The sequence below is a fragment of the Drosophila ficusphila genome, unplaced genomic scaffold, assembly GCF_018152265.1.
Source record: "Drosophila ficusphila isolate 14025-0441.05 unplaced genomic scaffold, ASM1815226v1 contig_414, whole genome shotgun sequence".
In the NCBI taxonomy this organism is placed as follows: Eukaryota; Metazoa; Arthropoda; class Insecta; order Diptera; family Drosophilidae; genus Drosophila; species Drosophila ficusphila.
Window position 1 is genome coordinate 8,415,078 of NW_025064328.1, and position 22,492 is coordinate 8,437,569.

The 22,492-nt window shown below is 41.2% G+C and overlaps 8 protein-coding genes across 12 annotated transcripts; 5 read left to right on the top strand and 3 right to left on the bottom strand.

The window, feature by feature from the left end:
* Positions 1–234: 234 nt before the first annotated feature.
* Positions 235–3,568, top strand: LOC108090413. Of its 3 annotated transcripts, none has more exons than XM_017189069.2 (3): positions 831–1,038; positions 1,764–2,076; positions 3,320–3,568. In XM_017189069.2, the coding sequence occupies exons 2-3, from the start codon at positions 1,847–1,849 to the stop codon at positions 3,330–3,332; spliced, it is 243 nt and encodes an 80-aa protein (XP_017044558.1). In that variant the 5' UTR covers positions 831–1,038; positions 1,764–1,846; the 3' UTR covers positions 3,333–3,568. The 3 variants fall into 3 exon arrangements, with proteins under 3 accessions (XP_017044556.1, XP_017044558.1, XP_017044557.1); XM_017189068.2 differs by having other exon boundaries at positions 832–1,034; XM_017189067.2 differs by lacking the exons at positions 831–1,038; positions 3,320–3,568 and adding an exon at positions 235–256 and having other exon boundaries at positions 1,764–2,080.
* Positions 3,569–3,605: 37 nt separating this feature from the next.
* Positions 3,606–3,866, top strand: LOC108090414. Its single transcript, XM_017189070.2, has one exon. It carries the CDS (start codon positions 3,614–3,616, stop codon positions 3,761–3,763), a length of 150 nt encoding a protein of 49 aa, XP_017044559.1. The 5' UTR covers positions 3,606–3,613; the 3' UTR covers positions 3,764–3,866.
* A 411-nt stretch (positions 3,867–4,277) lies between these two features.
* LOC108090412 (charged multivesicular body protein 4c) lies at positions 4,278–5,840 on the bottom strand. Of its 2 annotated transcripts, XM_017189065.2 has the most exons (5): positions 5,548–5,840; positions 5,314–5,316; positions 4,982–5,159; positions 4,636–4,922; positions 4,278–4,571 (listed from the first exon to the last, which is right to left on the bottom strand). In XM_017189065.2, exons 1-5 carry the CDS (start codon positions 5,723–5,725, stop codon positions 4,531–4,533), a joined length of 687 nt encoding a protein of 228 aa, XP_017044554.1. In that variant the 5' UTR covers positions 5,726–5,840; the 3' UTR covers positions 4,278–4,530. The 2 variants fall into 2 exon arrangements, with proteins under 2 accessions (XP_017044554.1, XP_017044555.1); XM_017189066.2 differs by lacking the exon at positions 5,314–5,316 and having other exon boundaries at positions 5,548–5,837.
* A 71-nt stretch (positions 5,841–5,911) lies between these two features.
* LOC108090411 (pre-mRNA-splicing factor 38) lies at positions 5,912–7,091 on the top strand. Its single transcript, XM_017189064.2, has one exon. The coding sequence runs from the start codon at positions 6,053–6,055 to the stop codon at positions 7,037–7,039; it is 987 nt and encodes a 328-aa protein (XP_017044553.1). The 5' UTR covers positions 5,912–6,052; the 3' UTR covers positions 7,040–7,091.
* Positions 7,092–7,183: 92 nt separating this feature from the next.
* LOC108090409 (proton-coupled folate transporter) lies at positions 7,184–10,501 on the top strand. Its single transcript, XM_017189061.2, has 9 exons — positions 7,184–7,717; positions 7,790–7,902; positions 8,636–8,786; positions 8,841–9,024; positions 9,082–9,268; positions 9,332–9,467; positions 9,525–9,851; positions 9,918–10,074; positions 10,144–10,501. The coding sequence occupies exons 1-9, from the start codon at positions 7,513–7,515 to the stop codon at positions 10,205–10,207; spliced, it is 1,524 nt and encodes a 507-aa protein (XP_017044550.1). The 5' UTR covers positions 7,184–7,512; the 3' UTR covers positions 10,208–10,501.
* A 159-nt stretch (positions 10,502–10,660) lies between these two features.
* Positions 10,661–14,108, top strand: LOC108090410 (proton-coupled folate transporter). The gene is made up of 9 exons (XM_017189062.2): positions 10,661–10,989; positions 11,049–11,161; positions 11,672–11,822; positions 11,881–12,064; positions 12,184–12,370; positions 12,430–12,565; positions 12,623–12,949; positions 13,024–13,180; positions 13,245–14,108. Exons 1-9 carry the CDS (start codon positions 10,821–10,823, stop codon positions 13,306–13,308), a joined length of 1,488 nt encoding a protein of 495 aa, XP_017044551.1. The 5' UTR covers positions 10,661–10,820; the 3' UTR covers positions 13,309–14,108.
* A 726-nt stretch (positions 14,109–14,834) lies between these two features.
* Positions 14,835–18,126, bottom strand: LOC108090408. The gene is given in 10 exon segments (XM_017189060.1): positions 14,835–15,147; positions 15,230–15,338; positions 15,400–15,447; positions 15,518–15,707; positions 15,830–15,966; positions 16,026–16,200; positions 16,202–16,797; positions 17,341–17,491; positions 17,558–17,667; positions 17,728–18,126. Coding segments are annotated over 10 exon segments (1,701 nt in total). The 5' UTR covers positions 17,855–18,126; the 3' UTR covers positions 14,835–15,089.
* A 174-nt stretch (positions 18,127–18,300) lies between these two features.
* LOC108090556 (proton-coupled folate transporter) lies at positions 18,301–22,415 on the bottom strand. Of its 2 annotated transcripts, XM_017189297.2 has the most exons (9): positions 21,831–22,415; positions 21,654–21,763; positions 21,445–21,595; positions 21,206–21,395; positions 20,623–20,945; positions 20,174–20,319; positions 19,920–20,109; positions 19,699–19,855; positions 18,302–19,640 (listed from the first exon to the last, which is right to left on the bottom strand). In XM_017189297.2, the coding sequence occupies exons 1-9, from the start codon at positions 22,075–22,077 to the stop codon at positions 19,583–19,585; spliced, it is 1,572 nt and encodes a 523-aa protein (XP_017044786.1). In that variant the 5' UTR covers positions 22,078–22,415; the 3' UTR covers positions 18,302–19,582. The 2 variants fall into 2 exon arrangements, with proteins under 2 accessions (XP_017044787.1, XP_017044786.1); XM_017189298.1 differs by lacking the exons at positions 21,654–21,763; positions 21,831–22,415 and having other exon boundaries at positions 18,301–19,640; positions 21,206–21,381; positions 21,445–21,534.
* Between the last annotated feature and the right edge of the window lie 77 nt (positions 22,416–22,492).

A 22,492-nucleotide genomic window follows, 5' to 3' on the forward strand; every position in this document is an offset into this window, starting at 1 on the left:
TTAGGCTGACTAAGCCCACTAAATTAAAGAAAAGCCATTAGATTAAAAATAGTGTATTTGCTTGCCGCCTATTGCCTCGCATGTGCGTAAAAACAAGCATTACAGCAGATGAAAAACTGGGGTCCAAAGTCCACAGCAATCAACATGCATCAGAGCACAATAAACAGGCAAAGTGTAGAAAGACGAGCAAAGACAGAAAAGTGAAACAAAGGCAAGGGCGGAAGTTCGATGACAAGGCTGTTCTACGATGAACCAGGTAGAGTGTAAATTTAGCTGCCAAAACAGATGCAGCCAAAAACAAACTCAAAACACAAGGCACTGAAAAGAAGCAGCGACCAAAACAAACAAGAAAATCCGCTTCGGAAAGTCAGGTACCAACACATGAAACTAGACGCTTTCCAGACGATAGCAACACGCAACGAAACGCTTGGAAATAAAATGGTATACAAAATGTATGCAGCTTACACTTAGAAAAATATCTCGCTTTATAGAATAATTGTCTTTATTAGTGTACTGGCTGGAAGGGTATTATATTTTTTAATAGATGTTTTTCTGAAACTTAATATATGTACATATATTGGGCAAAATAAGTTTACTCCTTTTTCATAATTTTCCCTGAAAGAAGCTCGTAACCGTTTTTGTTTATGGGGATATGGGTAGCAACTTTCAGGTTTTTAAGTTAAATATCAATTGGTCGAAATATTTTTCTGTGCACGCGAGTTGTCTGTATGGGTGTCTGCATGGTAGACACACACACTCAAACAAAACCCGACGCCTTCGCATTCAAAATTGATTAAAACTAAAAACACTCGATGCCGATGCCGTGCCTTGTTTCGTTTTCAGTGCGATCGCAGACATTGTGCAAAACGGTTCACAGTTCTCTCCTCGCGACTGGAAGTTAAGTGATCGGTTTGCTGTATTTGTGGGAGTGCACTGAAAGAAGTCGGAGAAATCGTGTCAAACAAATTGGAATTAAAGCCTCCAGCAGAGTCTGCCATTTTGATCGCGTCGCAAGTGGCAAGTGAGCAATTGAGGTAGGTCAGTTGGTTGGGTTGACCTCCCTTTACTCTTATCGGCTTCGCCAGACCCGTTTCAAACTCCCTGTCTATCGGAGTTTTTCTAAGGCCCCTACCACACCGCCCTTATCGTGCCACGTCCGACTAGCCAAATTAAACTATTCCCAATAACCCAAACAACTTAACTAGTTTTTCCATGGCTCCCGAGGGCGTCGCGTGCTCCGGCCGATTTCTGACCACATTATCAGTTTACTCAGTGAACTGTTTTGAACTGCTAATTGATAATATGTATGCGGCAACACCTACATATTTAGATTGGCGTACGATTAAACTCAAAACTACGACGCACTTGCCACTTACTTGCAAGTTTATCGAAGCCTGTTTGATAAGTAAATTGCAAGTATACATACTTCTTTGTTTGGTGTTAAACTTATGTACATATGTACATACATACTCTCCCCAGTGGAGAACAAAAGACCTCTCCTCGGAGAAAACAAACAAAAACCTTCAAGATGGCCACCCCACCTGAAGCAGATACGATAATAATAAATGTATACTAAGGCCTTATCAATAAATTTACTTGTTTTTCCAACTGCACCTTAAATAAACTCTATTTAGATCGGACGAGAGCCAAAAAAAGAAAGATCGCACACTTGGAAACAAGATCGAGGGGCACGAGCCCACCATAAAAAACAAGATTTCAGTCGAAATAAATAAATTATGGTGTCTTCACATATATATTTTTAGCTTTATCAATTTCGGGCGTTTCTACGGAGGCTCGACTAATATTCACAGCCAATCGAAACGAAGTTCGCAGCGAGGGTCGCATCATGGATAGCGTCAAGTCGTTCTTCGCCGTTTCCAGCAAGGATGGAAACCTGACCAACAACCAGCAGTCGAATGTCCCGGGGTCCTCCTTCAGAAGCCGATGGGGAAGGAGCTGGAGCACTAGCTCCCAGCACACGGATCCCGAGCCAGGATCCTCCAACTCCTCGGGCAGCAAGAGCGGAAATCCCTGCGATGTAAAGCGCAAGGATAGTGATAACTACTTCTACATCATGTAAGTTGGCTTTCTTTCTAGAAATTTATTTTGGAGTGTTTGATCAAAAAGTCAGATAAGATAGAAAACAATTTCGGTAACTTGCAACGCTATTTGTTTTCCTGTTGAGCACTTCCATTGGAAAATGATGATATAAAGTCCACTTGTTCCCCAGACATTATGAAGGTACATATATTCTTCAAAGTAAATTATCGTCATTCTATCTACTCTCCTTTAAATTTTAGAATTTTTGTTGGTCAAATTAAATTTAGGAGAGGAAGAATATTTCTGAGTTCGGTTGTAATTAAAACATCGTCTAATTATCTTAGATTATGTTTATTTTAATTTTTTACTTTACAAACTTTGAAACCTAATGTCTGGCTTAATTCAAATTGCCTTTAAATGTTCTCTTTTATATTAAGGAATTCAAACTGCCTATCGTGAAAATTAGATAAGGTAGTTGAATGACATTATCAATGAAGTTTTTATTACCTAAGTATGACACCTTTACCACTGCGCGACCATCTAAAATGGTATCTTGGTTTTTCCCTTTCCCATTTCTTGCTTTAATACTCTTAATGTTTGTTAGTTAGTTATCAAGACGTTTTCATTTCCTGTAAAATTTTATTGTTTTGTTTACTGAGTCCTGTGGAACAATTTGATTATCTTGCAACTGGCTTATCAGACATTGCACATTGAAGCCCATGATTAAATAGCTTGGTTAGCTGCAATTATTTCGGACCCTTGATAGTCGTTCATTGCCTTCAATTGTCGATTACAACAGGGGTTAAGCTCGATCAAAATGATTTAATTATAAAAGCCAAGAGATCGTAACCGAACGTTCTCTAGAGGCTGGCAAACCAGTTTGTGCGGTCATAGATTCGTAAGCTCACCTTGAAGGCCGAGTTTTGAGCGCGCTGTTTGTTTTAAGTTGGCTCAAAGTTCTGAGCGAGACAGACTTATATTTGGAGGGTATCTGGACTGGAACTGCATAACCAGTTAAGAATCAGTTGCCAGTTAACAGCCACTGCGATCAGCTGAAAAAGTCCCGTATTTAGAATGTGAGTGGCCGGGGATAGCCCCGAAAATAACCAATCTGGGCGTGGACCTTGCCAGGTGGTATAAATTGCGTGATTCAGTGGAGCAGCTGGGCAGTGACCATTGAGCAATCTGACTCTCAGCACGCCGTAAGATCCGCATTCGCGTTTGTCATTACCAAAACCACAACTAATGCAATACCATCTCGTGTTTCGTTTCGTTTTAGGTGGCGCGCCTGAAGATTTCCAGACGATTGTGGATCGGAGCATCAGTCGAATGAGTCGTGATCCGTATCTGAATCGAAATCTAAATCTAAAGTGACCTGCAGCTACATACATCTGTAATCCATTAGGAACATCGGAGCGCTATCGGCAACAAAAGCCTTTTGCCTTGCTGCCCCATCTCCATTGGCCGAGTCCGGTGTTTAGTGATACTAGTTATTTATTTACAATTATACACACAAGATATTAATTTACCCCCACATTTTTACGTACTGTCCGATCGATCCCCCGTCTCCTATATGGATGCTATCACAATTTTGGGCTTGGTCTACTGGCTAATCTGTATGATTTTGTTCGGGCCATTGATGTTCTTTGTCTGCGTTTACCTGCCGGAAGTTCCGGTGCGATATGTGAAGAGTCTGAGGCAGCACTACTTGACCACAAATTAGACAAGTCCATAGTACATAGAGTAATCAAGCCATAATTGAAATGTTATTGATGTACAACCGATCGATTTGTAATAAAAGCCTACTCAAAAGTGCATTCAAATTACACATTTGTGTTTAAATGAACGAGAATTGGTAAGAATGTGTCTTAAGAGTTTAAAGAGATAAGATATTTTATTCCCGGGATAATATATAAGAAAGCACAATTTTCAATCTTCAAATTCAAAGTTTTAATTTTTTAAGCAAATACTCACTTTTAATAAAATATTTTGGTTTTATTTTTCTTTGTACCTCTCGCTTGCACTGAATTACTTGCAGTCGAGCGGTTTCTTATTTTTATTTATGTGAATTGTTCAATACAAAGCTAGGTCTGCGGAAATATGAGTGCCACAAAACAAATAGTTTTTCCAAAATTAATTTTCGTTGATTGAAATATTATATCAAAACAGTGGTTTTTATAGCCATTCAAATCAACAAACAAATTCGCATAATAGTACCAAAAAAAAAGGAAAATACATTGTTTATGCAGCGGATATTTACTGTTGGTTTCTGTTGCGTGGCCTGACTATGCTCCGTTTATTTGTTAAATCACATTCCTATTAGATGTATCATTTGATAATTGCCAAAGGATTTAATGCCTTGTTTTTCTCTCCTTCGCTTCGAACTAAAATTTTGGCTTAATTAACATTATTGATTATTAATTAAAACAAAAAAGTTTGGGTTGGGGGTGAATCTGCAGAACATTGAGGAGATTTCGATCGAGCTTTTATTTACGAGGACCAGGACAACAGCTGCTTCATGTCTGGATCATCTGGAAACATAAAGAATGATAATTACAACATATTACAACCTATTGCTGTGACCCTTAGGTTTACCGTCATCAGCCGGTCCAGCCGTCGTGGTAGCCGCCTTCTTCTTCTCCTTGGCCTTCTCGGGCAAATCTTCTGTGGGCGCTTCGGGCAAGGTGGGCGTCGGCTCGGGAATGCCAATGATTTCCTTGTCGAAGTTCTCCTGCTCCAACTCGTCGAGTTCCCGCTCGAGGTCCTCATCGTCGAGATCGGCCCCAAAGGCCACTGGGTTAGAAATGGCATCGGAAATCTCACGCGCCACATCCTGTTGCTCGGCAATGTCGTCCATCATGTCGTGCACCTTGTCCACATCCCTATTTAATGGGCGAATGTTAGTACTCGGTTAACTTGCTGCTGCTGATCAAAAACTTACATGTTCTGGTGGGCAGTTTTGAGGGCATCCGCGGCATTCTTCATTGTTGTCAAGACGGCAGTGTTCGTGTTGGCGCTCTCCAGAGCCTCGCGTTGCATCTCAATGGTGGATAGGGTTCCATCGATCTGCTGTAGCTGCTTTTCCAGGCGCTTCTTCTTTTTGAGGGCTTGCAGGGCCACTGAAAAGGTGCCAAGTAGGCGGGTTATTGTTATTAAAAAATTGTGTTATATATTCTACATATAATATGGCCAATTTGCAATGCGTGGTTTCGAGTTACTCTACTGCATGGTTTGTGATTTTTTTTTGTATATCGAAAAGAATGTTTATATTACGTTCTTAGCGTTTTGCCGACAAGTCCAGGCATCAAATGGTATGCGGGTGAGAAAGGCGAAGAAATACAGATTGTTTTATTGAGTTTTCTATTTGCAGGCAGTATGTGGGACTGATTAATTGAAAGGGGCTTCTCAGCCGCAACAAAAACAAAGCAATGAGTCATGTTGCCCGGCCCATCGCAGTGGCCATTGGCCCACTGGGACTCCAAGGACTTTCGCAGGATGCAAACATACCTCTTTTGTTTTTGGACGCATTCGTGCGAGCTATATTCAACTCGTCCTCGATCTTGGCCTCCAAGAACTCCTGCTTTTTGATGAGCATGTTCTCCGTCTCACGCAGCTTCTGTATCGCCTCGCCGGTAGTGGGCGCTACCTCCTTCTTGCCACCGAACATCTTCCCAAAGAAACTCATCCTGGCTGATTTGTTTTTTTTTACCTAGAAACCCCGAATTAATGAGTTTTTTCCTGCTATTGCGTTTCTTGGTTGTCTGGGAGCTGTTGTTCGTATGCGTCACCCGATATCGATTGCCATCTTTATCGCTATCGTATTTCTGTATGCGGTTGGTATATTTTTTGCGGGACTGCATATTTAGCTGGATAAGAGCTGGTCACTTTGGCTAGCAAACGCCGAAAATAAACAAATAAATATCACATTTTTCTTCCTGCATTTACCGTCGTCCCTAAATTGCTGGATTGAACGACTCTACAGCCTCTACGGGCGACAAAAAATACACCAAACATGGCCAATCGCACGGTGAAGGAAGCCAAAAACGTGCACGGCACAAATCCGCAGTACCTCATTGAGAAGATCATTCGCTCTAGGATTTACGATTCCAAGTACTGGAAGGAGCAGTGCTTCGCTCTTACGGCGGAATTGCTGGTAGACAAAGCCATGGAGCTGCGTTTCGTCGGTGGCGTCTATGGTGGCAACATCAAGCCTACTCAGTTCCTTTGCCTCACGCTCAAGATGCTGCAAATTCAGCCAGAGAAGGACATTGTTGTGGAGTTTATAAAAAACGAGGAGTTTAAGTATGTGCGGGCCTTGGGAGCCTTCTATCTGCGTCTCACTGGAGCCGCGTTGGACTGCTACAAGTATCTGGAGCCACTGTACATTGATAATCGAAAGCTGCGGCGCCAAAATCGAGCCGGTCAGTTTGAGATTGTCTACATGGACGAGTACATAGACGAATTGTTGCGCAATGATCGTGTTTGCGACATTATCCTGCCCCGCATCCAGAAGCGATCCATTCTGGAGGAAAACAATGAGATTGAGCCTAAAGTTTCCGTGCTAGACGAAGATCTGGACGACGAGCTGCCCAGTGACGAGGAAAAGGCGGAAGAGTCCAGTCGACCAAAGGAAAACTCATCCTCGGTGCGGCGACCCCGAAGAGGGCGCTCCAAGTCCAGGTCACGTAGTCGAGATCGGGAGAGAAGATCTGGACAGAACAACAGTACACGATCAAGGGATTACTATGATGATTTGGAGGATTACGACCGCCAGCGGAATCGTGCCCGCAATCGTGAAACTCAGAACGAGGACTACGATCGCCGGCAGACCAGTGGACGCCAGGATCGGGAGAGGGAGCGCCAGGACCGGGACAGGGTACGGGAGCGTGACAGGAATGGGGACAGAGATCGCAGAGAAAGAGAACGGGAACGCGACCGAGGACGCCATGATCAGCGGGAACGAGATTCCCGAGGAGAACGTGAGCGGCGCCGCTACTAAAATAAGTTAAAATTGATTTAATTGACAAGTAAAAAATACAATAAAATTCCAACCGCTGGTTTTAATATACTACAGGTTGGCATCCCCAGCAACAAAAATCGATAATCGTAATCAAAACAATAACAAAGAAGAAGCAGATGCAATCAGCTGTTGCTGCTGACTTTAGAAAGTTTTAAATAACATTAACTGCGGAAAAAATACAGCCAACTGTATTGGCAAAAACCAATGTACAAGTTCTACATACATTTGTAGTGGGTTTAACAACGATAAATCCGCGTTAATCAGCAGTCAAACGGCTGGAGCTTCAGTATCTCATAACACGCCGTTGCGTTTGGAAGTCTCTATCAGAGAAACTGCGCTGCATTCTGGCGCATGAATTGCTATTTCCCATTATCTTCAGTATTCTGGGGGTGGGCAGTTGGGATTCCGAGTTCCGCGAGAGATAAGTAGCAATTCAGAAACGCATCCGCAGAATGCCCCGCTCCGATACGGAAGCCTTGGTGAGTGACGTGGAGGCTGGCGACGATGCGGCGCCACGCATTCTGGACGCCTCTTCTGCAGCTAGTAATGAACAGGTGGACCGTTCTCCCGTTATCCCGCCGCATGATTACAACAGCTACCGATGGTTCATCCTGGAACCCGCAGTTTTTTTGATATTCTTTGCCAGATATTTAATTGGTACGGAGAGCTGCTGACAGAATATCGGAGGGTTCAGTGCATCATTCAATTAACTTTTGTGTCGTGTTTTAGGGGCGGTTTATCAAAATCAGATCCTCTACCAAACGTGCGTCACCATCAAGAAATTTAATGCCACACAATGTGAGCCGTTGCTGGGCATAGATCGCAGTTCGGATGCGGATAAAGTAAGTGAATAATTTCGACCTAAAATCGTATACTATGTATCGCAACGCTTTGGTATCGTCATTAAATCTGGTTGCTGCTTTCGTGCCTGGCTTTGCTTTAAAGTTATTATCTTCTGTGGGGCGTTTCGGGCTTCCGATATACATATGTATGTATGTATATAGAATTACGATCAGTGTAATACCATTAAGAATAACTAGCTTATTATGTAAATTTATTTTGTTTGTCTTTTAAAATGCAAAAGGAAATATCCTTACAATATTACAATTTGTTTAACCCATGTAATCTATGTAACTTGTGGCATAAACATTACCAGTTTCCTTACAACGTTAAACAAATTAACTTACAAAACACCCTGTTATTTTAACCGCTGCTGTAAAGCTCAAAGTATATTTTATACTAAGATTAATACAATTTTCTTAGACGTGACCTACTTATATTCTGAGTTGATCATCGTTCGACTTGACAAAGCAAAATCAATTGAGCAAATCTGTTTAAACTAAGGCAACACTTCCATTGTTTAGAGCTTACAGATAAGGTTTTAAGTATGTCGGACAAGGCAAATACTAAAAGAGGAAGTAAACAAAAGCCTTTGTGGCTAAATTTCGAAGTAGTATCGAACTTTAGAAAATCGTTAACTTTATAAATATAGATACGAGATATGCCAGAGTGACTCATACAAAAACGGAATCAGCAGTTGCGCATTGTTTTACGAAAATGTCTGTTTCTTTTCAGGAAGTGGAGGTGATAGTCCAGACGTATACGGCCAATATCATGATGACAACCTCTTTGCTAGAGAGCATAATACCAGCCTTTGCGAGTCTATTCCTGGGTCCCTGGTCCGATAAGTTCGGAAGGCGTCCCATTCTTCTGACAACATTTACGGGTTAGCTTTGAGTAAATAATAATAGATTTTTGCTAATTTCTTGTTTTTTAAAAGGTTACCTTACTGGCTCACTCATACTGATAGTTATTACCTATGTAACCATGTCCACGAATATAAGTCCATGGTGGTTCCTTCTGTACTCAGTTCCTTCTGTTTTAAGTGGCGGAACATGTGCCTTGATCACAGGGATCTATTGCTACATATCTGATGTAGCCAAGGAGCGAAAGAAGGCTCTGCGGTAAGTGGATAATCTTAAATAATAATCCTTTCTAAACATATCCCTTTTATTGTATAGAATGGTTCTCAACGAGGCATCCCTCTGCGCGGGCATGATGGTTGGAAATGTGGCCAGCGGTTATATCTATGCTGCCACAAATGCTTTGGTTCTATTTTCAATAGCCGGAAGCCTGATGTTGCTAGCTCTAATGTATGTCTATATCTTTGTCCCTGAGAGCTTGAATCCAGCCGATATACAAACAGGAGTAAGTGACTTTTCATAAAACAGAAATTCAATAGTTAATTTATTTTTTCTTTTATTTTTCTAGTCACGAATCCGTGAGTTCTTCCGTTTTGATTTGGTTAAGGATCTGGTTCGCACTTGCTTTAAAAGAAGACCCAACTTTGATCGCGCCATCATCTGGCTTACTATGATTGCTCTTACGATAGCCATATTTGATATGGGTAACAGAATCCATAGTTTCGATGCCATATGAAATCTAATTCAACTATTGATTACAGAGGGTGAGGGCACTGTGAACTACATGTTCATGCAAGAGCAGTTCAACTGGACCATCAAGGATTTCAGCTTGTTCAATGCCTCTCGCATCGTGATCCAGATTGTGGGCAGCATTGTTGGAATGGTTGTTTTGCGCCGTGTCCTAAAGATGTCTATCGTTACCATGGCAATGCTTTCCCTGGCCTGCTGCGTTCTGGAAAGCACAGTAAGAGCCACAGCCGTTTACTGGCAGGAGATGTACCTGGGCATGACATTGGGAATGATGCGGGGCGTCATGGGACCGATGTGCCGTGCAATTCTCTCTCACGTGGCACCCGCCACGGAAGTGGGTAAGTGTTTGAAGCAATTAGCGAATCGTGAGGGTCCGATTAACTTAAAATTCCCATACAATTTAGGCAAGATTTTCGCTCTGACAACCTCCATGGAATCGGTTTCGCCACTCGGGGCTGCTCCTCTGTATACCACTGTTTATAAGGCAACGTTGGAATATTATCCAGGGGCTTTTAACTTCATCAGCGCGGGTCTATACTTTGTGTGTTACATTCTGATAGCGTATGTATTCACTCCTTTCCTAGTTTGTTCAATTTGGTTAAATATTGCAAACAATCTTACATTTTACAGTGTGATATTCGGTATTCAGAAATCGATGGGCAGTAGCAGTGTTTATCAGGCTATTGGCAGTTAACCAGCACTCCCGCAATCCAATTTAGCTGAATGTATCTCATAATATGAACACCTCCTGCCTGTGCTGGATAGGGCTCCCATTTTAAACGACTATAAACTATTTGTAATTAAACCTAGAGTTTGTACGCCTTGTATTTGTGCAAGTATTATGATTTTTATCTGTGTGCATGTATTTGCTGTCTGGAATGTGTTTGCATGTGCAAGCATACTAAATTTGTCAGCAAAAGATTAAAAATAAAAAAGCATTGTTAAGATATGTTAAAAAGCGAAAAATAAATTGTAAATACGACAAACACTCCGTATCATTCAGCATTAGTACGATTGTGCTTTGAGGAGTGGATTTCTGGAGAGGGAGAAGTTCGAGGTGGTGGAGATAGGGCGCAAACGATTTTGTGTGCGCCAATTGGCAAGCGCTCGCTTTGTTTGTTTACGTCGCCAATTTCAACTGCTCCCTTCAGTTAGTCTAGCACTCGAGTTCGGCGCGCGCGGAGGTTTCCCACAGTTCCCGCTACGATACATTGCTTTGCTGAATGAATCGCTAATTCCTTTGTCTACCCGATAATTGCTTTGTTAGAAAAGGTGTGCGATAAGGCCGTGACCTTCGCTTGAGCAAAATGCCAAGAGATGATGAGGCGCCAATTATTGGCAGCGACGATGAGGCACTGGAAACCGGAGTGGTTACCCCGCCCACAAATGGGTTTCTGGGTCGCTGGCTAAAACGACCTCGATCGCTGATTCTAGAGCCCGCCGTATTTCTGGTTTTCTTTGGCAGATTTCTCACAGGTTTGTATCGATCGCAGCTGTTGTGTGGGCGTGTATAAATCAGATTGTGATTCCACCAGATGCTGTCTATCAGAATCAGATACTCTACCAGACCTGCGTCACGGTCATGAAATATAATGCTACGGAATGCGAGCCATTTCTCGGTACGGATCGTGCCTCCGATGAGGTTAAGGCAAGTTTCAATGCACTGGCCAGCAGGCCGTATACGTATTTTATCCATTATGCATGAGATTTCAGCGATTCAAGCGAACATTTCCAGTTAGCCATTAATTATTTTATACGGAGAAATTCAATTATGATCAGTTTAGTTTCCCATTTAAAACCAGTATTGTTTTTTTTTTGTATTGGTCAACATTTTTATAAAATTTTACATCATAAAGTTTTTTTTATTTCATTTCTATATAACAAATATACACTATTTGTCCCACCTGTTTTGACTTATCAGTTGACCACAGCGAAATAAAAGCCCGAATTGTTTATGACTAATGAATCGTCTTATCACAAAGAGTTATTGAACACACTTTACAAATCAGGTGTAGATATTTTGATATGCATGTGTGCAGATATTTAAGCCGAGTCAAATTTCACCTCCCCCATTTGTGAGTCATGCGAATGTGACGACACCTTTTCAGCCTTATCAGCTTTGAAGAATCCCCTAACCATCAGAGTTCCCATTTTGCAGAAGATCGAGGGCCAAGTTCAAAGTTATGCGTCCACCATCACGATGATAAGTACAATGCTCGAAAGCACAGTTCCCGCACTAGTGAGTCTATTTCTGGGTCCTTGGTCTGACAAATTTGGGAGAAGACCCATACTTCTATCAACATTTATAGGTGAGAAGAAAACATTAAATTTATTAAAAATATTTGTCAAGTATAAAGTTCTTTACAGGATACTTTATTAGTGCGATCATATTGATTGTTCTTACACAAGTAACAACGGCCACCAATATTAGTCCTTGGTGGTTCCTGCTGTCTTCTGTACCATCTGTGTTCAGTGGAGGAACTTGCGCCCTCATCACCATCCTCTATTGCCACGTATCTGATGTGGCCACCGAGGATAGGCGAGCCATGAGGTAAGAGAGAATTATATATTTCTAGTTTATAAAACGCGATTTGTTATTAGCAATAGCTTACCTACATATGTACATATGTATATACATAATTTCATACTAATGACTGGGTTTCGTTACAGGATGGTAACCATGGAAGCTGCTCTGGGACTGGGAATGATGGCGGGGAGTGTGGCTAGTGGATCCATCTATGCCGCCACTGGTGCGTCAACACTGTTTATCTTGGTGGGCTCGATCATCTCCATTGCGGTTATCTACGTCTACTTTTTTGTGCCGGAGAGTCTCAAGTCTGAAGATATTCAAACTGGGGTACGTGTAATATATGCGAGTGTAATTATTGTTACTGAATTCTGTAATTTTCCATCTAGTCCCGTATTCGAGAGTTCTTCCGTTTGGACTTGGTAAAGGTCCTCGTAAGGACGTGCATTAAAAAACGAGAGAACTACGATCGTGCTATTATCTGGTTTGTGATGATGTCGCTGACCTTGTGCGTTTTCGCTATGGGTGAGTTTGCTGGTACTAACCTACTCCAATCCAGTAAAAAATTACACTTTATTCCAGAGGGAGAGAACACAGTGAACTATATGTTTATGCGAAAGCAGTTCGATTTCACTGTCCAGGATTACAGTACCTTTAATGCGGCAAGGGTGGTCATACAAGTGGTGGGCAGTGCCTTCGCCATGATCCTGTTACGTCGCCTCCTTGGAATGTCCACCATCGTGATGACGCTCATCGCCTTCGCCTGCTGCGTCCTCGAGAGCACTGTTCGAGCAACTGCTGTTTATGGAAGCGAGATGTATCTGGCCCTGGTTCTGGGCATGATGCGAGGTGTCATGTCGCCAATGTGCAAGGCCATCTTATCGCACGTGACTCCCACTTCTGAGTTGGGTGAGTGATCCCTTCGTTCTCTCTTTAAGGATCCGTTAAGGACTAAGTTGCGTGTATTTCATTTATTTCGATAGGTAAAATATTTTCATTAACTACTTCCCTGCAATCCATCTCGCCGCTGGGAGCTGCACCAATGTATACGGCGGTATACCAAGCAACAGTTAATTTCTATCCGGGCATCTTCAACTTTATTAGCGTGGGACTTTACTTCATCTGTTATTGCATGTCGGCGTAAGTACTTATTAGAAGTTTTAAATGTTGAACAAAATATGAGATCTTCAATACCCCATTGCAGCACGGTCTTCGGAATTCAGAAATCAATGGGCAGCGACAGCGTCTACCAGGCCATAGGAAGTTAACCTCACCCTCTTACTTTTCTTAAAAAAGACATTGAAATGAAACCTTGACAAATCCACTATTCCAAAATTATATATAAGCCAGTGTATCAACATGTTTTCAAAACGTATTTAAGTATTATTTTAATATTTGCTGTGCCGATTAGGTTTAGGCAGATGAATAGGACTTCTTAGTAATAACAAACACCAATAACCAAAAATTAAGGGTAAGCTATAGTATAAGTTTTTCAATTATTTTACGGATTTAATCCATTTAGATTTGCTTTGGTGTGATAAAATATAATTTTTGATGCAGTTGTTACTAATATTTATTTTTTTGTTATTATCACAGCTTACAAGATTTTTGGTGAAAGGTTTTCAAGTTTGTATTGGTTTTAATGTTTATAATCAACGTACGCGAGGTGATGAGGAAAATCGGACTTGGAAGGCAGCTAGTGTTTGTTTATGTGTAAAGGTGATATGTACTTGAAAGCATTAAGCGCCAATTCACAGTCAATAAACAAGTTAATCATATATTGACTCCACATACTAAATGGTAAATAGTATCACCAGTCGATTTCAGAGGAGAAAATGCTGCCAACCAAAGCAGCTGGGTCTTATAACAGAAAGCTGACATAAATCTGATATAGGAACTTCGCCTGAAGCAAAAAAATTCTAACTAAACACACGGTTTCCAAAGACAATTGCCTTATTGATCTCACCACGACTAGATGGGAAGATTATTAGTTTCGTGTAAGAAGAGTACAAATTGTAAAAGTTAGGGTCAGAAAGTAAATAAAATATTTATAAACGCTTTAGAATTATCCCATTTTTGCTTCTTGTGTGGTGTTCCATAATTATCTATTGATCTGTTTGTTTTGGATCGGTATGACAAGGTTCTTGAACCCAATTTTAGGGTGGTTTAGTGCCCTTTTAGCACTCATTGCAATAATTGTCACGTACCAGAAAAGCATCGTTAGCTTATGGGTTTAATAGGCTATTATTATTAAAATGACCCCATCAACAGTGCTCTTAGAGTTTTAAAACAAACTACCGTAAAATATTTGTAGTTATACAAGGGAGCTGTTAAACTTGAACAACGAAACTGAAATGGAATATTTAAAAAAAACATCAAACGGTTAATGTTTAGCATTAAAGCAGAATATCGGGTTGAATAGAAAAAAATGTGTGGATACCATCGAACTCAAGGGAGACTAAACTTAAACTTACTTTGTTTGGTTATTCTGATAGTTCGCTTACTTATTTAGTCTGTATTATCAAACAGTTTATTAATATTTTTGCGTTTATCTGTTTTCAATGATGCCACAAATTTTTCACTTCGATTTCTTGGATTTGCTTTTTATAGTTGTTGACATTGATCAAATCGTCTATTTACTGCATTAGGTTGAAATTATCGTATTGTTTATCTATGGTCAAAGTTATTTTTCCCTTCATAATAAAGATAAAACAGCATCTTTATTAGAAAAAAAAAAAAATCATTTTTATGAAAAAAAATGATTTTTATGAAAAATTGAGCGACCAAGGCAACGTTCGGCGTAAGTAACAATGTAATTGTCTAGGCGATAGAGGAACTCTTAATTTTATCTTAAAGCTCTCATAATACTAAGTCTTAAAACAAAAAAAACAAGTCAAAGAAGATCCATTCGTTTAACCAATGCCTGATTATCCCTCGCAGTTACGCGATGATTTCCGGATTTGCATCTTTAAATTCGCTCCACTTGTAAATGTTTATTGCTCGATTGGGATGATCACACGTTAATTTGACCACAGATTCGCTGACTCGCTCACTTCAGAACCTTGGCGTAGTGCTGCTTGTGTCGGTATTTGATCCGTAAAACGTATCTGAAGGGGGTAAAATGAAGAATGTGTGATCGATTAGCGGCTTTCGAGGGGGCTTCCCCGTGCTCCGCCAGATTTTGCTCACCCGATAAACACGAACGAGAGCAGGTACAGGAACGAACTGACGAAGTTGAACAGACCTGGGTATGTGGTAAGCGATCGCTTGTATATGAGGGTGTAAAGGGGAGCCGCCACTGCAATTAGCAGTAAAAAGAGTCAATAAAACGATGAACAATTAAATGCCACTTAGCTTACCAAACGGTGCGAACGACTGCAGCACATTCTTTATGGAGAAAATCTTGCCTGCGAAAAGGTAGCCGTATAATAGTTTTGCTTTAGAAAACAGCTGTCGAGCAGGTATCACGGGACTCACCCAAATCAGAGGGAGGTACAATGTTGGACACTATTGTGCGGCACATCGGCCCTGAAATGGACCGAAAAACACCCAGGGCCACCGAGAGGTACATGTGCCATGGCATCGTGGCAAAGCCCTTGGCCAGATTGTTCACGATCTCCGAAAAGAAGGCGAGCAGGGCTAAGGTCACAACCGAAAGACGAAAGACCTAACCAAAATAGGATATAGTTTCGGTTAGATAAAGAAATTAAGTAAAAGTTTTGAGTTCAAAAATAAGGTAACAAAAAATGATCTTAAGTAATGTTCCCCACGTCAAATAATAGAATTCACCTTTCGCAGGATAAGGAATCCAATGAGAGCACCAATCATGGGAACCAGGTGGCTGACAGTTTCAAAGAACGTGTAGTCCCGCACTGTCCAGTGGAATTTCTCGCGGACAAATAGGTACATCACAGTCATCACGCCATCTAAGAGCGATTAATTAAATGAGCTCCGGAAATAATTGGAAGATCGTGCTGCAACTCACCGAAGACGAAGATGGACAGGAACATGGCAAGGGTGACCAGCCAGATGATGGCGCGTGCATGATGGTCACGCGGCTTGAAGCAGGTGCTAATCATGTCTTTGATGTGGACCATGCTGAACAGACCCGCCTTCTTAACCAGCTCCTCCGCCTGCTTCCGCTGGCGTTCCTCCGCCTTTTTGGGGTAAGCGCTCCACGTACTTGGCCAGCAGATCCTCGTCGAAACTCATCGCAGGAGTCGCCGGAGTAGGCAACTCCATCTTCTTCTCCTTCTCCGGCTCTTCGCTGTCCATGAAGGTGGGTGGGCAGTCGATGGCCACTCGATCAAGTTGCATATCACAGGCGCTTACAGGCACATCCTTTCCTTTGCAATCCTTTTCCCCGTTTGCTGCGATCGCGTTCTTGGTTTCCTGCGCCTGACGATAGTGCAGACTTTCGGGCACAAAGAATATGACGAAGATTGTGGCAAAGGTCACAATGCAGCCGGAAAGCCCAATAGTCGCTGCCGATCCCACTGCCGCGTAAACAAAGCTGGAGAGCAGGGATCCACTAGTCAGGCCGATGAAGAAAAGTGACTCCATGAAGATCATACGGTAAGGTCGGGACTTGCAATCTGTGATGTCGGAGATGAAACAGAAGGCGGCCACCGAGAAGACGCAGTTCCCGCCTAGCAGGGAATGGGGAACAGCTGCCATGATGTACCACCAGGGATTGATCACATAGTAGCTCGACAGTTCACAAATGGCGGCCATCATCAGGAAAGACGCGGAGAATCCTTAAAAAATAAGAAGTCGTAGAATGAAAACAAATTGAAAATGTTTTTACAGAAAAAGCTGTTGGTAATCGTAAAATCTCTGTTTTTGCTTTTTTTGAAATTTGTTATACATTAGAAATATTTAAGTTAATAGACCAATAAAATAAATATAAAAAGCAAAGTTTCTTATAATTTGTTGGGCTCTCTAATAATCGACAGTTTAGTTTAAGTTGCAGTGCAGTTAGTTATTTAATAAGTAAGACGCCAACTTAGGCGCATACTTTATTTTTTGCTGTATGCTGCATTTGTTAGAATGTTGAAAAATAGAATAAATTTATTTTAATTATATAAGCTTGAACTGTTAATCAAGACGCTATCATTTGATTCCAACTTTGGATTATTAATTACACTGATTAATAGAGTTGATTGTTTCATACAGAAGCTCGATTGCATATACATTTCACTCATTATTGTGTAATAAACGATCGGCGTTGCCTCAGTATTGTTTATAATAAATTTATAAGCTTGGGCAACCAGGCAGAACTCGATAAAACAGTGTCTCACCGATCATGGAAACAATGAGAAGGGGTTTCCGCCCATAATGATCCGACCAGGAGCCGATGAACAGCCCACAGAAGGCAGGAACAATACTTTCCAGGAGAGTGCGGGTGAGGAACAGGTTGGCCACATAGGGTTGGAGCTCCGTTTCAATGGCCTGCAATTCAGTTCAGTAGTATTATTTCAGGATGCACTGAGAGGAATTAAGCCCTTTTCAACCCACGTTTATCTCGGCACTGGCATTCTTCGCGTCCAGCTGCTTGCAATCAGACTCATTGTAGTGGAAGATCACCGTACAGGTCTGGTAGATGACCTGGTTCCGCTGGATGGTGCCTGGATGCCAATCGTTAAATAGATGCTAGATCGTGGATTCGCGGGGGCCGGGTCACTCACCCGATAACGTGTGCGAGAACAGCAGCATGAAGACAACCGGTTCTATGTAGAACATATGAAACACCTTCTGCCATTGCAGATTGCGGAGCTTTTCCAGCGTAAACGCATTCGAGGCCTTCTCAACCATGACTTATTCGGCTGTTGACAAATTCTCGAACCCGATTCAATGTCTAGCCGGTTGTGGTGCTTGGAGGCTCGCGAACTTGGCGGCTCTTCAATGGCGCATTTCAACACTTGTCACGTAACCGCGTTGGGAGAAAAGCCCCTGGCGCCCGGAACTTCCGATCAGATTTGCGGGCTGCTAATGCTTAATTCGTATATTATTATTCAAGCGATTGAAACACGAAACCGAACTCAACATCCAATCAAATCCGACGGCGACGACACACGGTTCTCAATTAGAGTTTCGTACTCGAAATGAGCGGCTACCGTGAAATCCATGGGCTTATATAGTGGAGCTCTCGGCTGTGGCAGAATCGGCAACAGGTATATGTTTATGTATATATATATATATTGTCAGCAGGTACACAATCGTACAGGCGAACAGTTGTTCATCTAGGGCCTGCATCAATTCCAGCGGATAGCTTCGCTACATTCACGTGAAAATTGCTTTCCATTTCCCATTGGAAAAAGTGTTGCAGGCCCGGTTAACCGGATTGGATTCTATTTAATTTGAGTTTGGCTAAGTTCCAGTGCACTGGCTTTGCCAGATTGAATTAGATTTAGGCCTCACTACCAACTCGGGCTACTCTATTCATGGGCCAAATCGTGAGAAACGCAGTCCGAAGTCTGAATTGTTCGTTTGTTTTCTTTTCGCCGGCAATTTATAGTGATTTGCGTATTTTTGGATCGTGCAAATGAGTAGCACGAGCCAACGCCATGGAAGTTGGGGACGAAAAGTGTTTAGTAATCCCATGAGACCGAAACCCGAAAATCCCGGATAAACGAAATATATTAACATACATCTTACATGATAATTTGGTTGAAATTATACGACAACTATTTTATACCCAATAAATTATAAAATTATATTATGGAAATAATATTAAATTAAATGGAATAACAATTTTAAATATTATAATATTTATTAAACACAGTTGTTAATTATCATTGACATTTTTTCATTTCCGATATTTATTATATAAATAAAGTTAGAGAACTCACGAAAATGACATAGTTTCAATTAATTTCATTTTCGATAGTTAGTTTTTAATAGTTTTAATTGCCCTACTGACAATTCAAGCGCTGTGGTCCGATACTATCCATGTAGAATTCCAGAGATTTCGTTCTGCTCTGTTGAGGCATTAAATTCGTGCGTAAATTAAGTTTCATTCCGTTTTTTGCTCATGAAGCTTATAAGACCGATCTTGATCAAATGTGTAAAAAACCTGGCGACTAATTAAAAATTAGCAAGTGGAATTAGCGTTTGCTCAAATCCGGAGTTAGCACCAATCACTGGGCATACAAACGTGTTCACATTTCTTATATTTCTATAGATAAATATGTATTCTGTAAGATCTGTCAAGTGACTGCGCACACGCCACTGCTTTGCAGCAATAATAACCCATATTTTAGTTAATGAGAAAATATTAGGAGTTCTGTAACTAAACAATTTTTCCCAGGGGAAATGAGTGAGATCGATGGACCTTCAAAATTCACACATATGCATTTGGCTAACTGCGCGACAATCGGGTATGTAAATAAGGTCGAAATAATGTATGGTTGAGTGGATTTTGCGTTAAATAGTGGTCGGGGGAGTTCCCGGCGCCAGTCCATCTGTATGATTGATTTTGTCAAAGTTTGGCATGACTGGCGCTTTCTTCCAGTATTTTTGGACTTTGGATGTCCCGGGCGATCACTTAAAGACCGGCTCATAGTACACCTGATTTCTCGATTTCTTGAGCCAGACAATGCTGAAGTATTTGTTATTGCCATAAAAAAGGTAAATGTTTATGGGTTAAATCAACTTACCTCAGAAGAATGATACCTAGCCCATATAGACAGGCACTGAACAAATTGAAAATCCCCGGTTCAGTTTCCAGTGTTCGAGTATAGATCGCAAAATACAGAGTGGTCGATAATAGAGGGGAAAGTGCTTGTGAAACGCCAAGTAGGCAAAAGATTTTACCTGGATATGGAAACCACAGATAGGTGTAAAGAACAGAAAGATAAGTTTGTTAACAAGTGCTTACCCCGTTCATCAGCAGGCAGCAGATTGGTGATCATTGTGCGGCACATGGGATTCACAAGGGACTTGAACACTCCCAATCCAATGGCCACATAGATCTGCCAACTCACCAAGGCGAAGGCCTTCATCAGGCTGCTGGAAAAGTGACTTAGTAGGGACACCAAGGCCAGACATAAAACCGCCGATTTGGTACACTACGGATTAAGAAAGAAAATTCATATAAGAAAGGCTTCGATTTTGGGTAAAAAACAAACTTACCTTTCTTACAGACCAAATAAAAAACACTCCACAGGAGCCAGCTACTGCGGGCACCATGATGCTGACTGCCTCGTATTCGGTAAAGTCCTTTACGGTCCAATGAAACTTGATCCTCATGAAATTGTAGAACACAGAATTGCTTCCCTCTGAAAAGGGGGATTTACAAAGAACATGTACACGAAACGGTTATCCATTTAAAACCATTTTAAAAGACTTTGCATATTATAATCTTGACCATTTCTGATAAATAAAAATCCGGTTTATTCATTAATTATAAACTGTTTTGGTACCATTTAGTCATAACATTGCTAAATATTTTAATTATATGCGTTGCTAGAGAACCGTTTTCAGGGTTCCCAGTCACAGCACAAGGTACACCTTGGTTTCAATCATTTGTTAATATTTATTGAACGGTACTTGAATAACAAATTAATATTGTTGGGACTTACCGGAGACAAATGCGGTTAGCAGCAGCACCATCATAATTGTTCCCAATATAAAACGATTTTTGTGCTCGCGAGGTTTTCTACAGGTGCTCCACAAGTTCTTCAGCAAAGAGAGCACGTTTGTGTCAGTCGATGCGGATGCGACTGTTTGATTCCTAAAAGGTAAACTCTCCGGAAGAAGGATAGTCATCAGAAAAAGTGCCACGAGAATGGAGACTGCAGAAATGCAGAATATAATGTAAGAATCGGTGGCTTCGTAGGCGAAACCGGAACCAAAACTACCGAGAAGTAGGCCCACATAAATTGATAGTTCATAGGCAATCATCCTAAGGAAAATTAGCAAAGAAATAGTGAAAACGTATATTTTTACTTCATTGGGTGTTAAAGAAAATATATTATACACACACAATATAAATATACACACGAATATTTTATTGGCATTTCGAAATGTGTAGAGTGGTTTGTTTTGGAGTATATTTTTGATGACTTTAGAAACTATTGTTCTATAGCCTGGACTTCGATTTTCTTTGTGTACATATTAAGAGTTGATTTTAACAAGATTTTCCTCAATCGTTTGGATACTAACCTGTATGATCGAACTTTGCCCTCTGAAACATCGCCAATGAAGCAAACTGCGGCCACGGAATAGGTGACACTACTTCCAAAGCAGGAAAGAGGTACGATGGAGAACACATACCACCAGGGGCTAACCAAACCCTGAGTTTGCATAGCAGAATAAGCAATAACGGCTGAAATCAGGTACTGCAGCCCGTAGCCTAGTTTTCGGGTTAAAAGCAATAAGATTACATATTAAACAACACCCACCTAAAAAGGAGCACATGAGCAGGGGCTTGCGGCCATAGCGATCAGCCCAGGCTCCAGCGAAAAGTCCACAGAAAGCCGGAATAAAACACTCCACTATTCTCATTGCCAATGTGACCTGGGCAGCATAAGGTTGCACTTGCTCCTCAATTCTCTGAAATAAAATATTATTTATCTTGACGTCGTACTCTCTCAAAAGTTTTTATCTCAACCTTGGATTCATTTGTGGCGTTCTTGGTGCCCAGTAGCCGGCAAACGTTATCCGGATAACCAAAACCCGCTGTGCAGCTTTGATAGATGACTTCATTCTTCAAAACGGTTGCTGAAATTGTGATAAATTCCCCCATCTCAACGACCGGATCTAAGCAATAATATTTAACATCACTTACACGAGAAATTATAGGCAAAGAGCAGGATAAGAATAAAGGGTTCAAGAAGATAAATGCCCAGCGATTGAGGGCTTGAATTTTGAGGATCTTCAGGATGTTGCGTTCCTCCTGCAATGGCTGGCTCTGTGGAACTGTTGCTTCCCCCTAAACTCTCCGCGCTGCAAGTGCTACCAACTTCAGGATCCGTTTTCCTGGGTCTCTGGGCTTTGGCCACCAGGTTTTCATGGGCGTGAGGTTCCTCGTTCATCTCTTCAATTCAACTGAGACTTAAAATTGATTCAGTTGCCCAGAAGAATTTAGATAAAGAGACGGAATACATTTATGTGTCGTAGCTGCTCTCTTTCCTGGGGATTTACTGCGATATACATAAAGTATACTCTCCTTTGAAGGCTTTTCTTTATGTATCGGTTAAGAAAAAATAAACGATTAAAATGCGGATAAAGACATTTATATCTTTTAACAATTTAATATCTAATTATTGTTCATATGTCGACGGTGATGAATAAACGATCACTTAACTTTTCCGATATCGGATGGGTACTGTATCATTTGTTGTGATCCCCAAACGTGAGTCAGTTTGAAACTTAGCATTTGCTCTTAGGGACTTTTTTTTTATTGACATAACGTGCCTTATCTGAATTAAGAGTTGACTTGTAATTGCA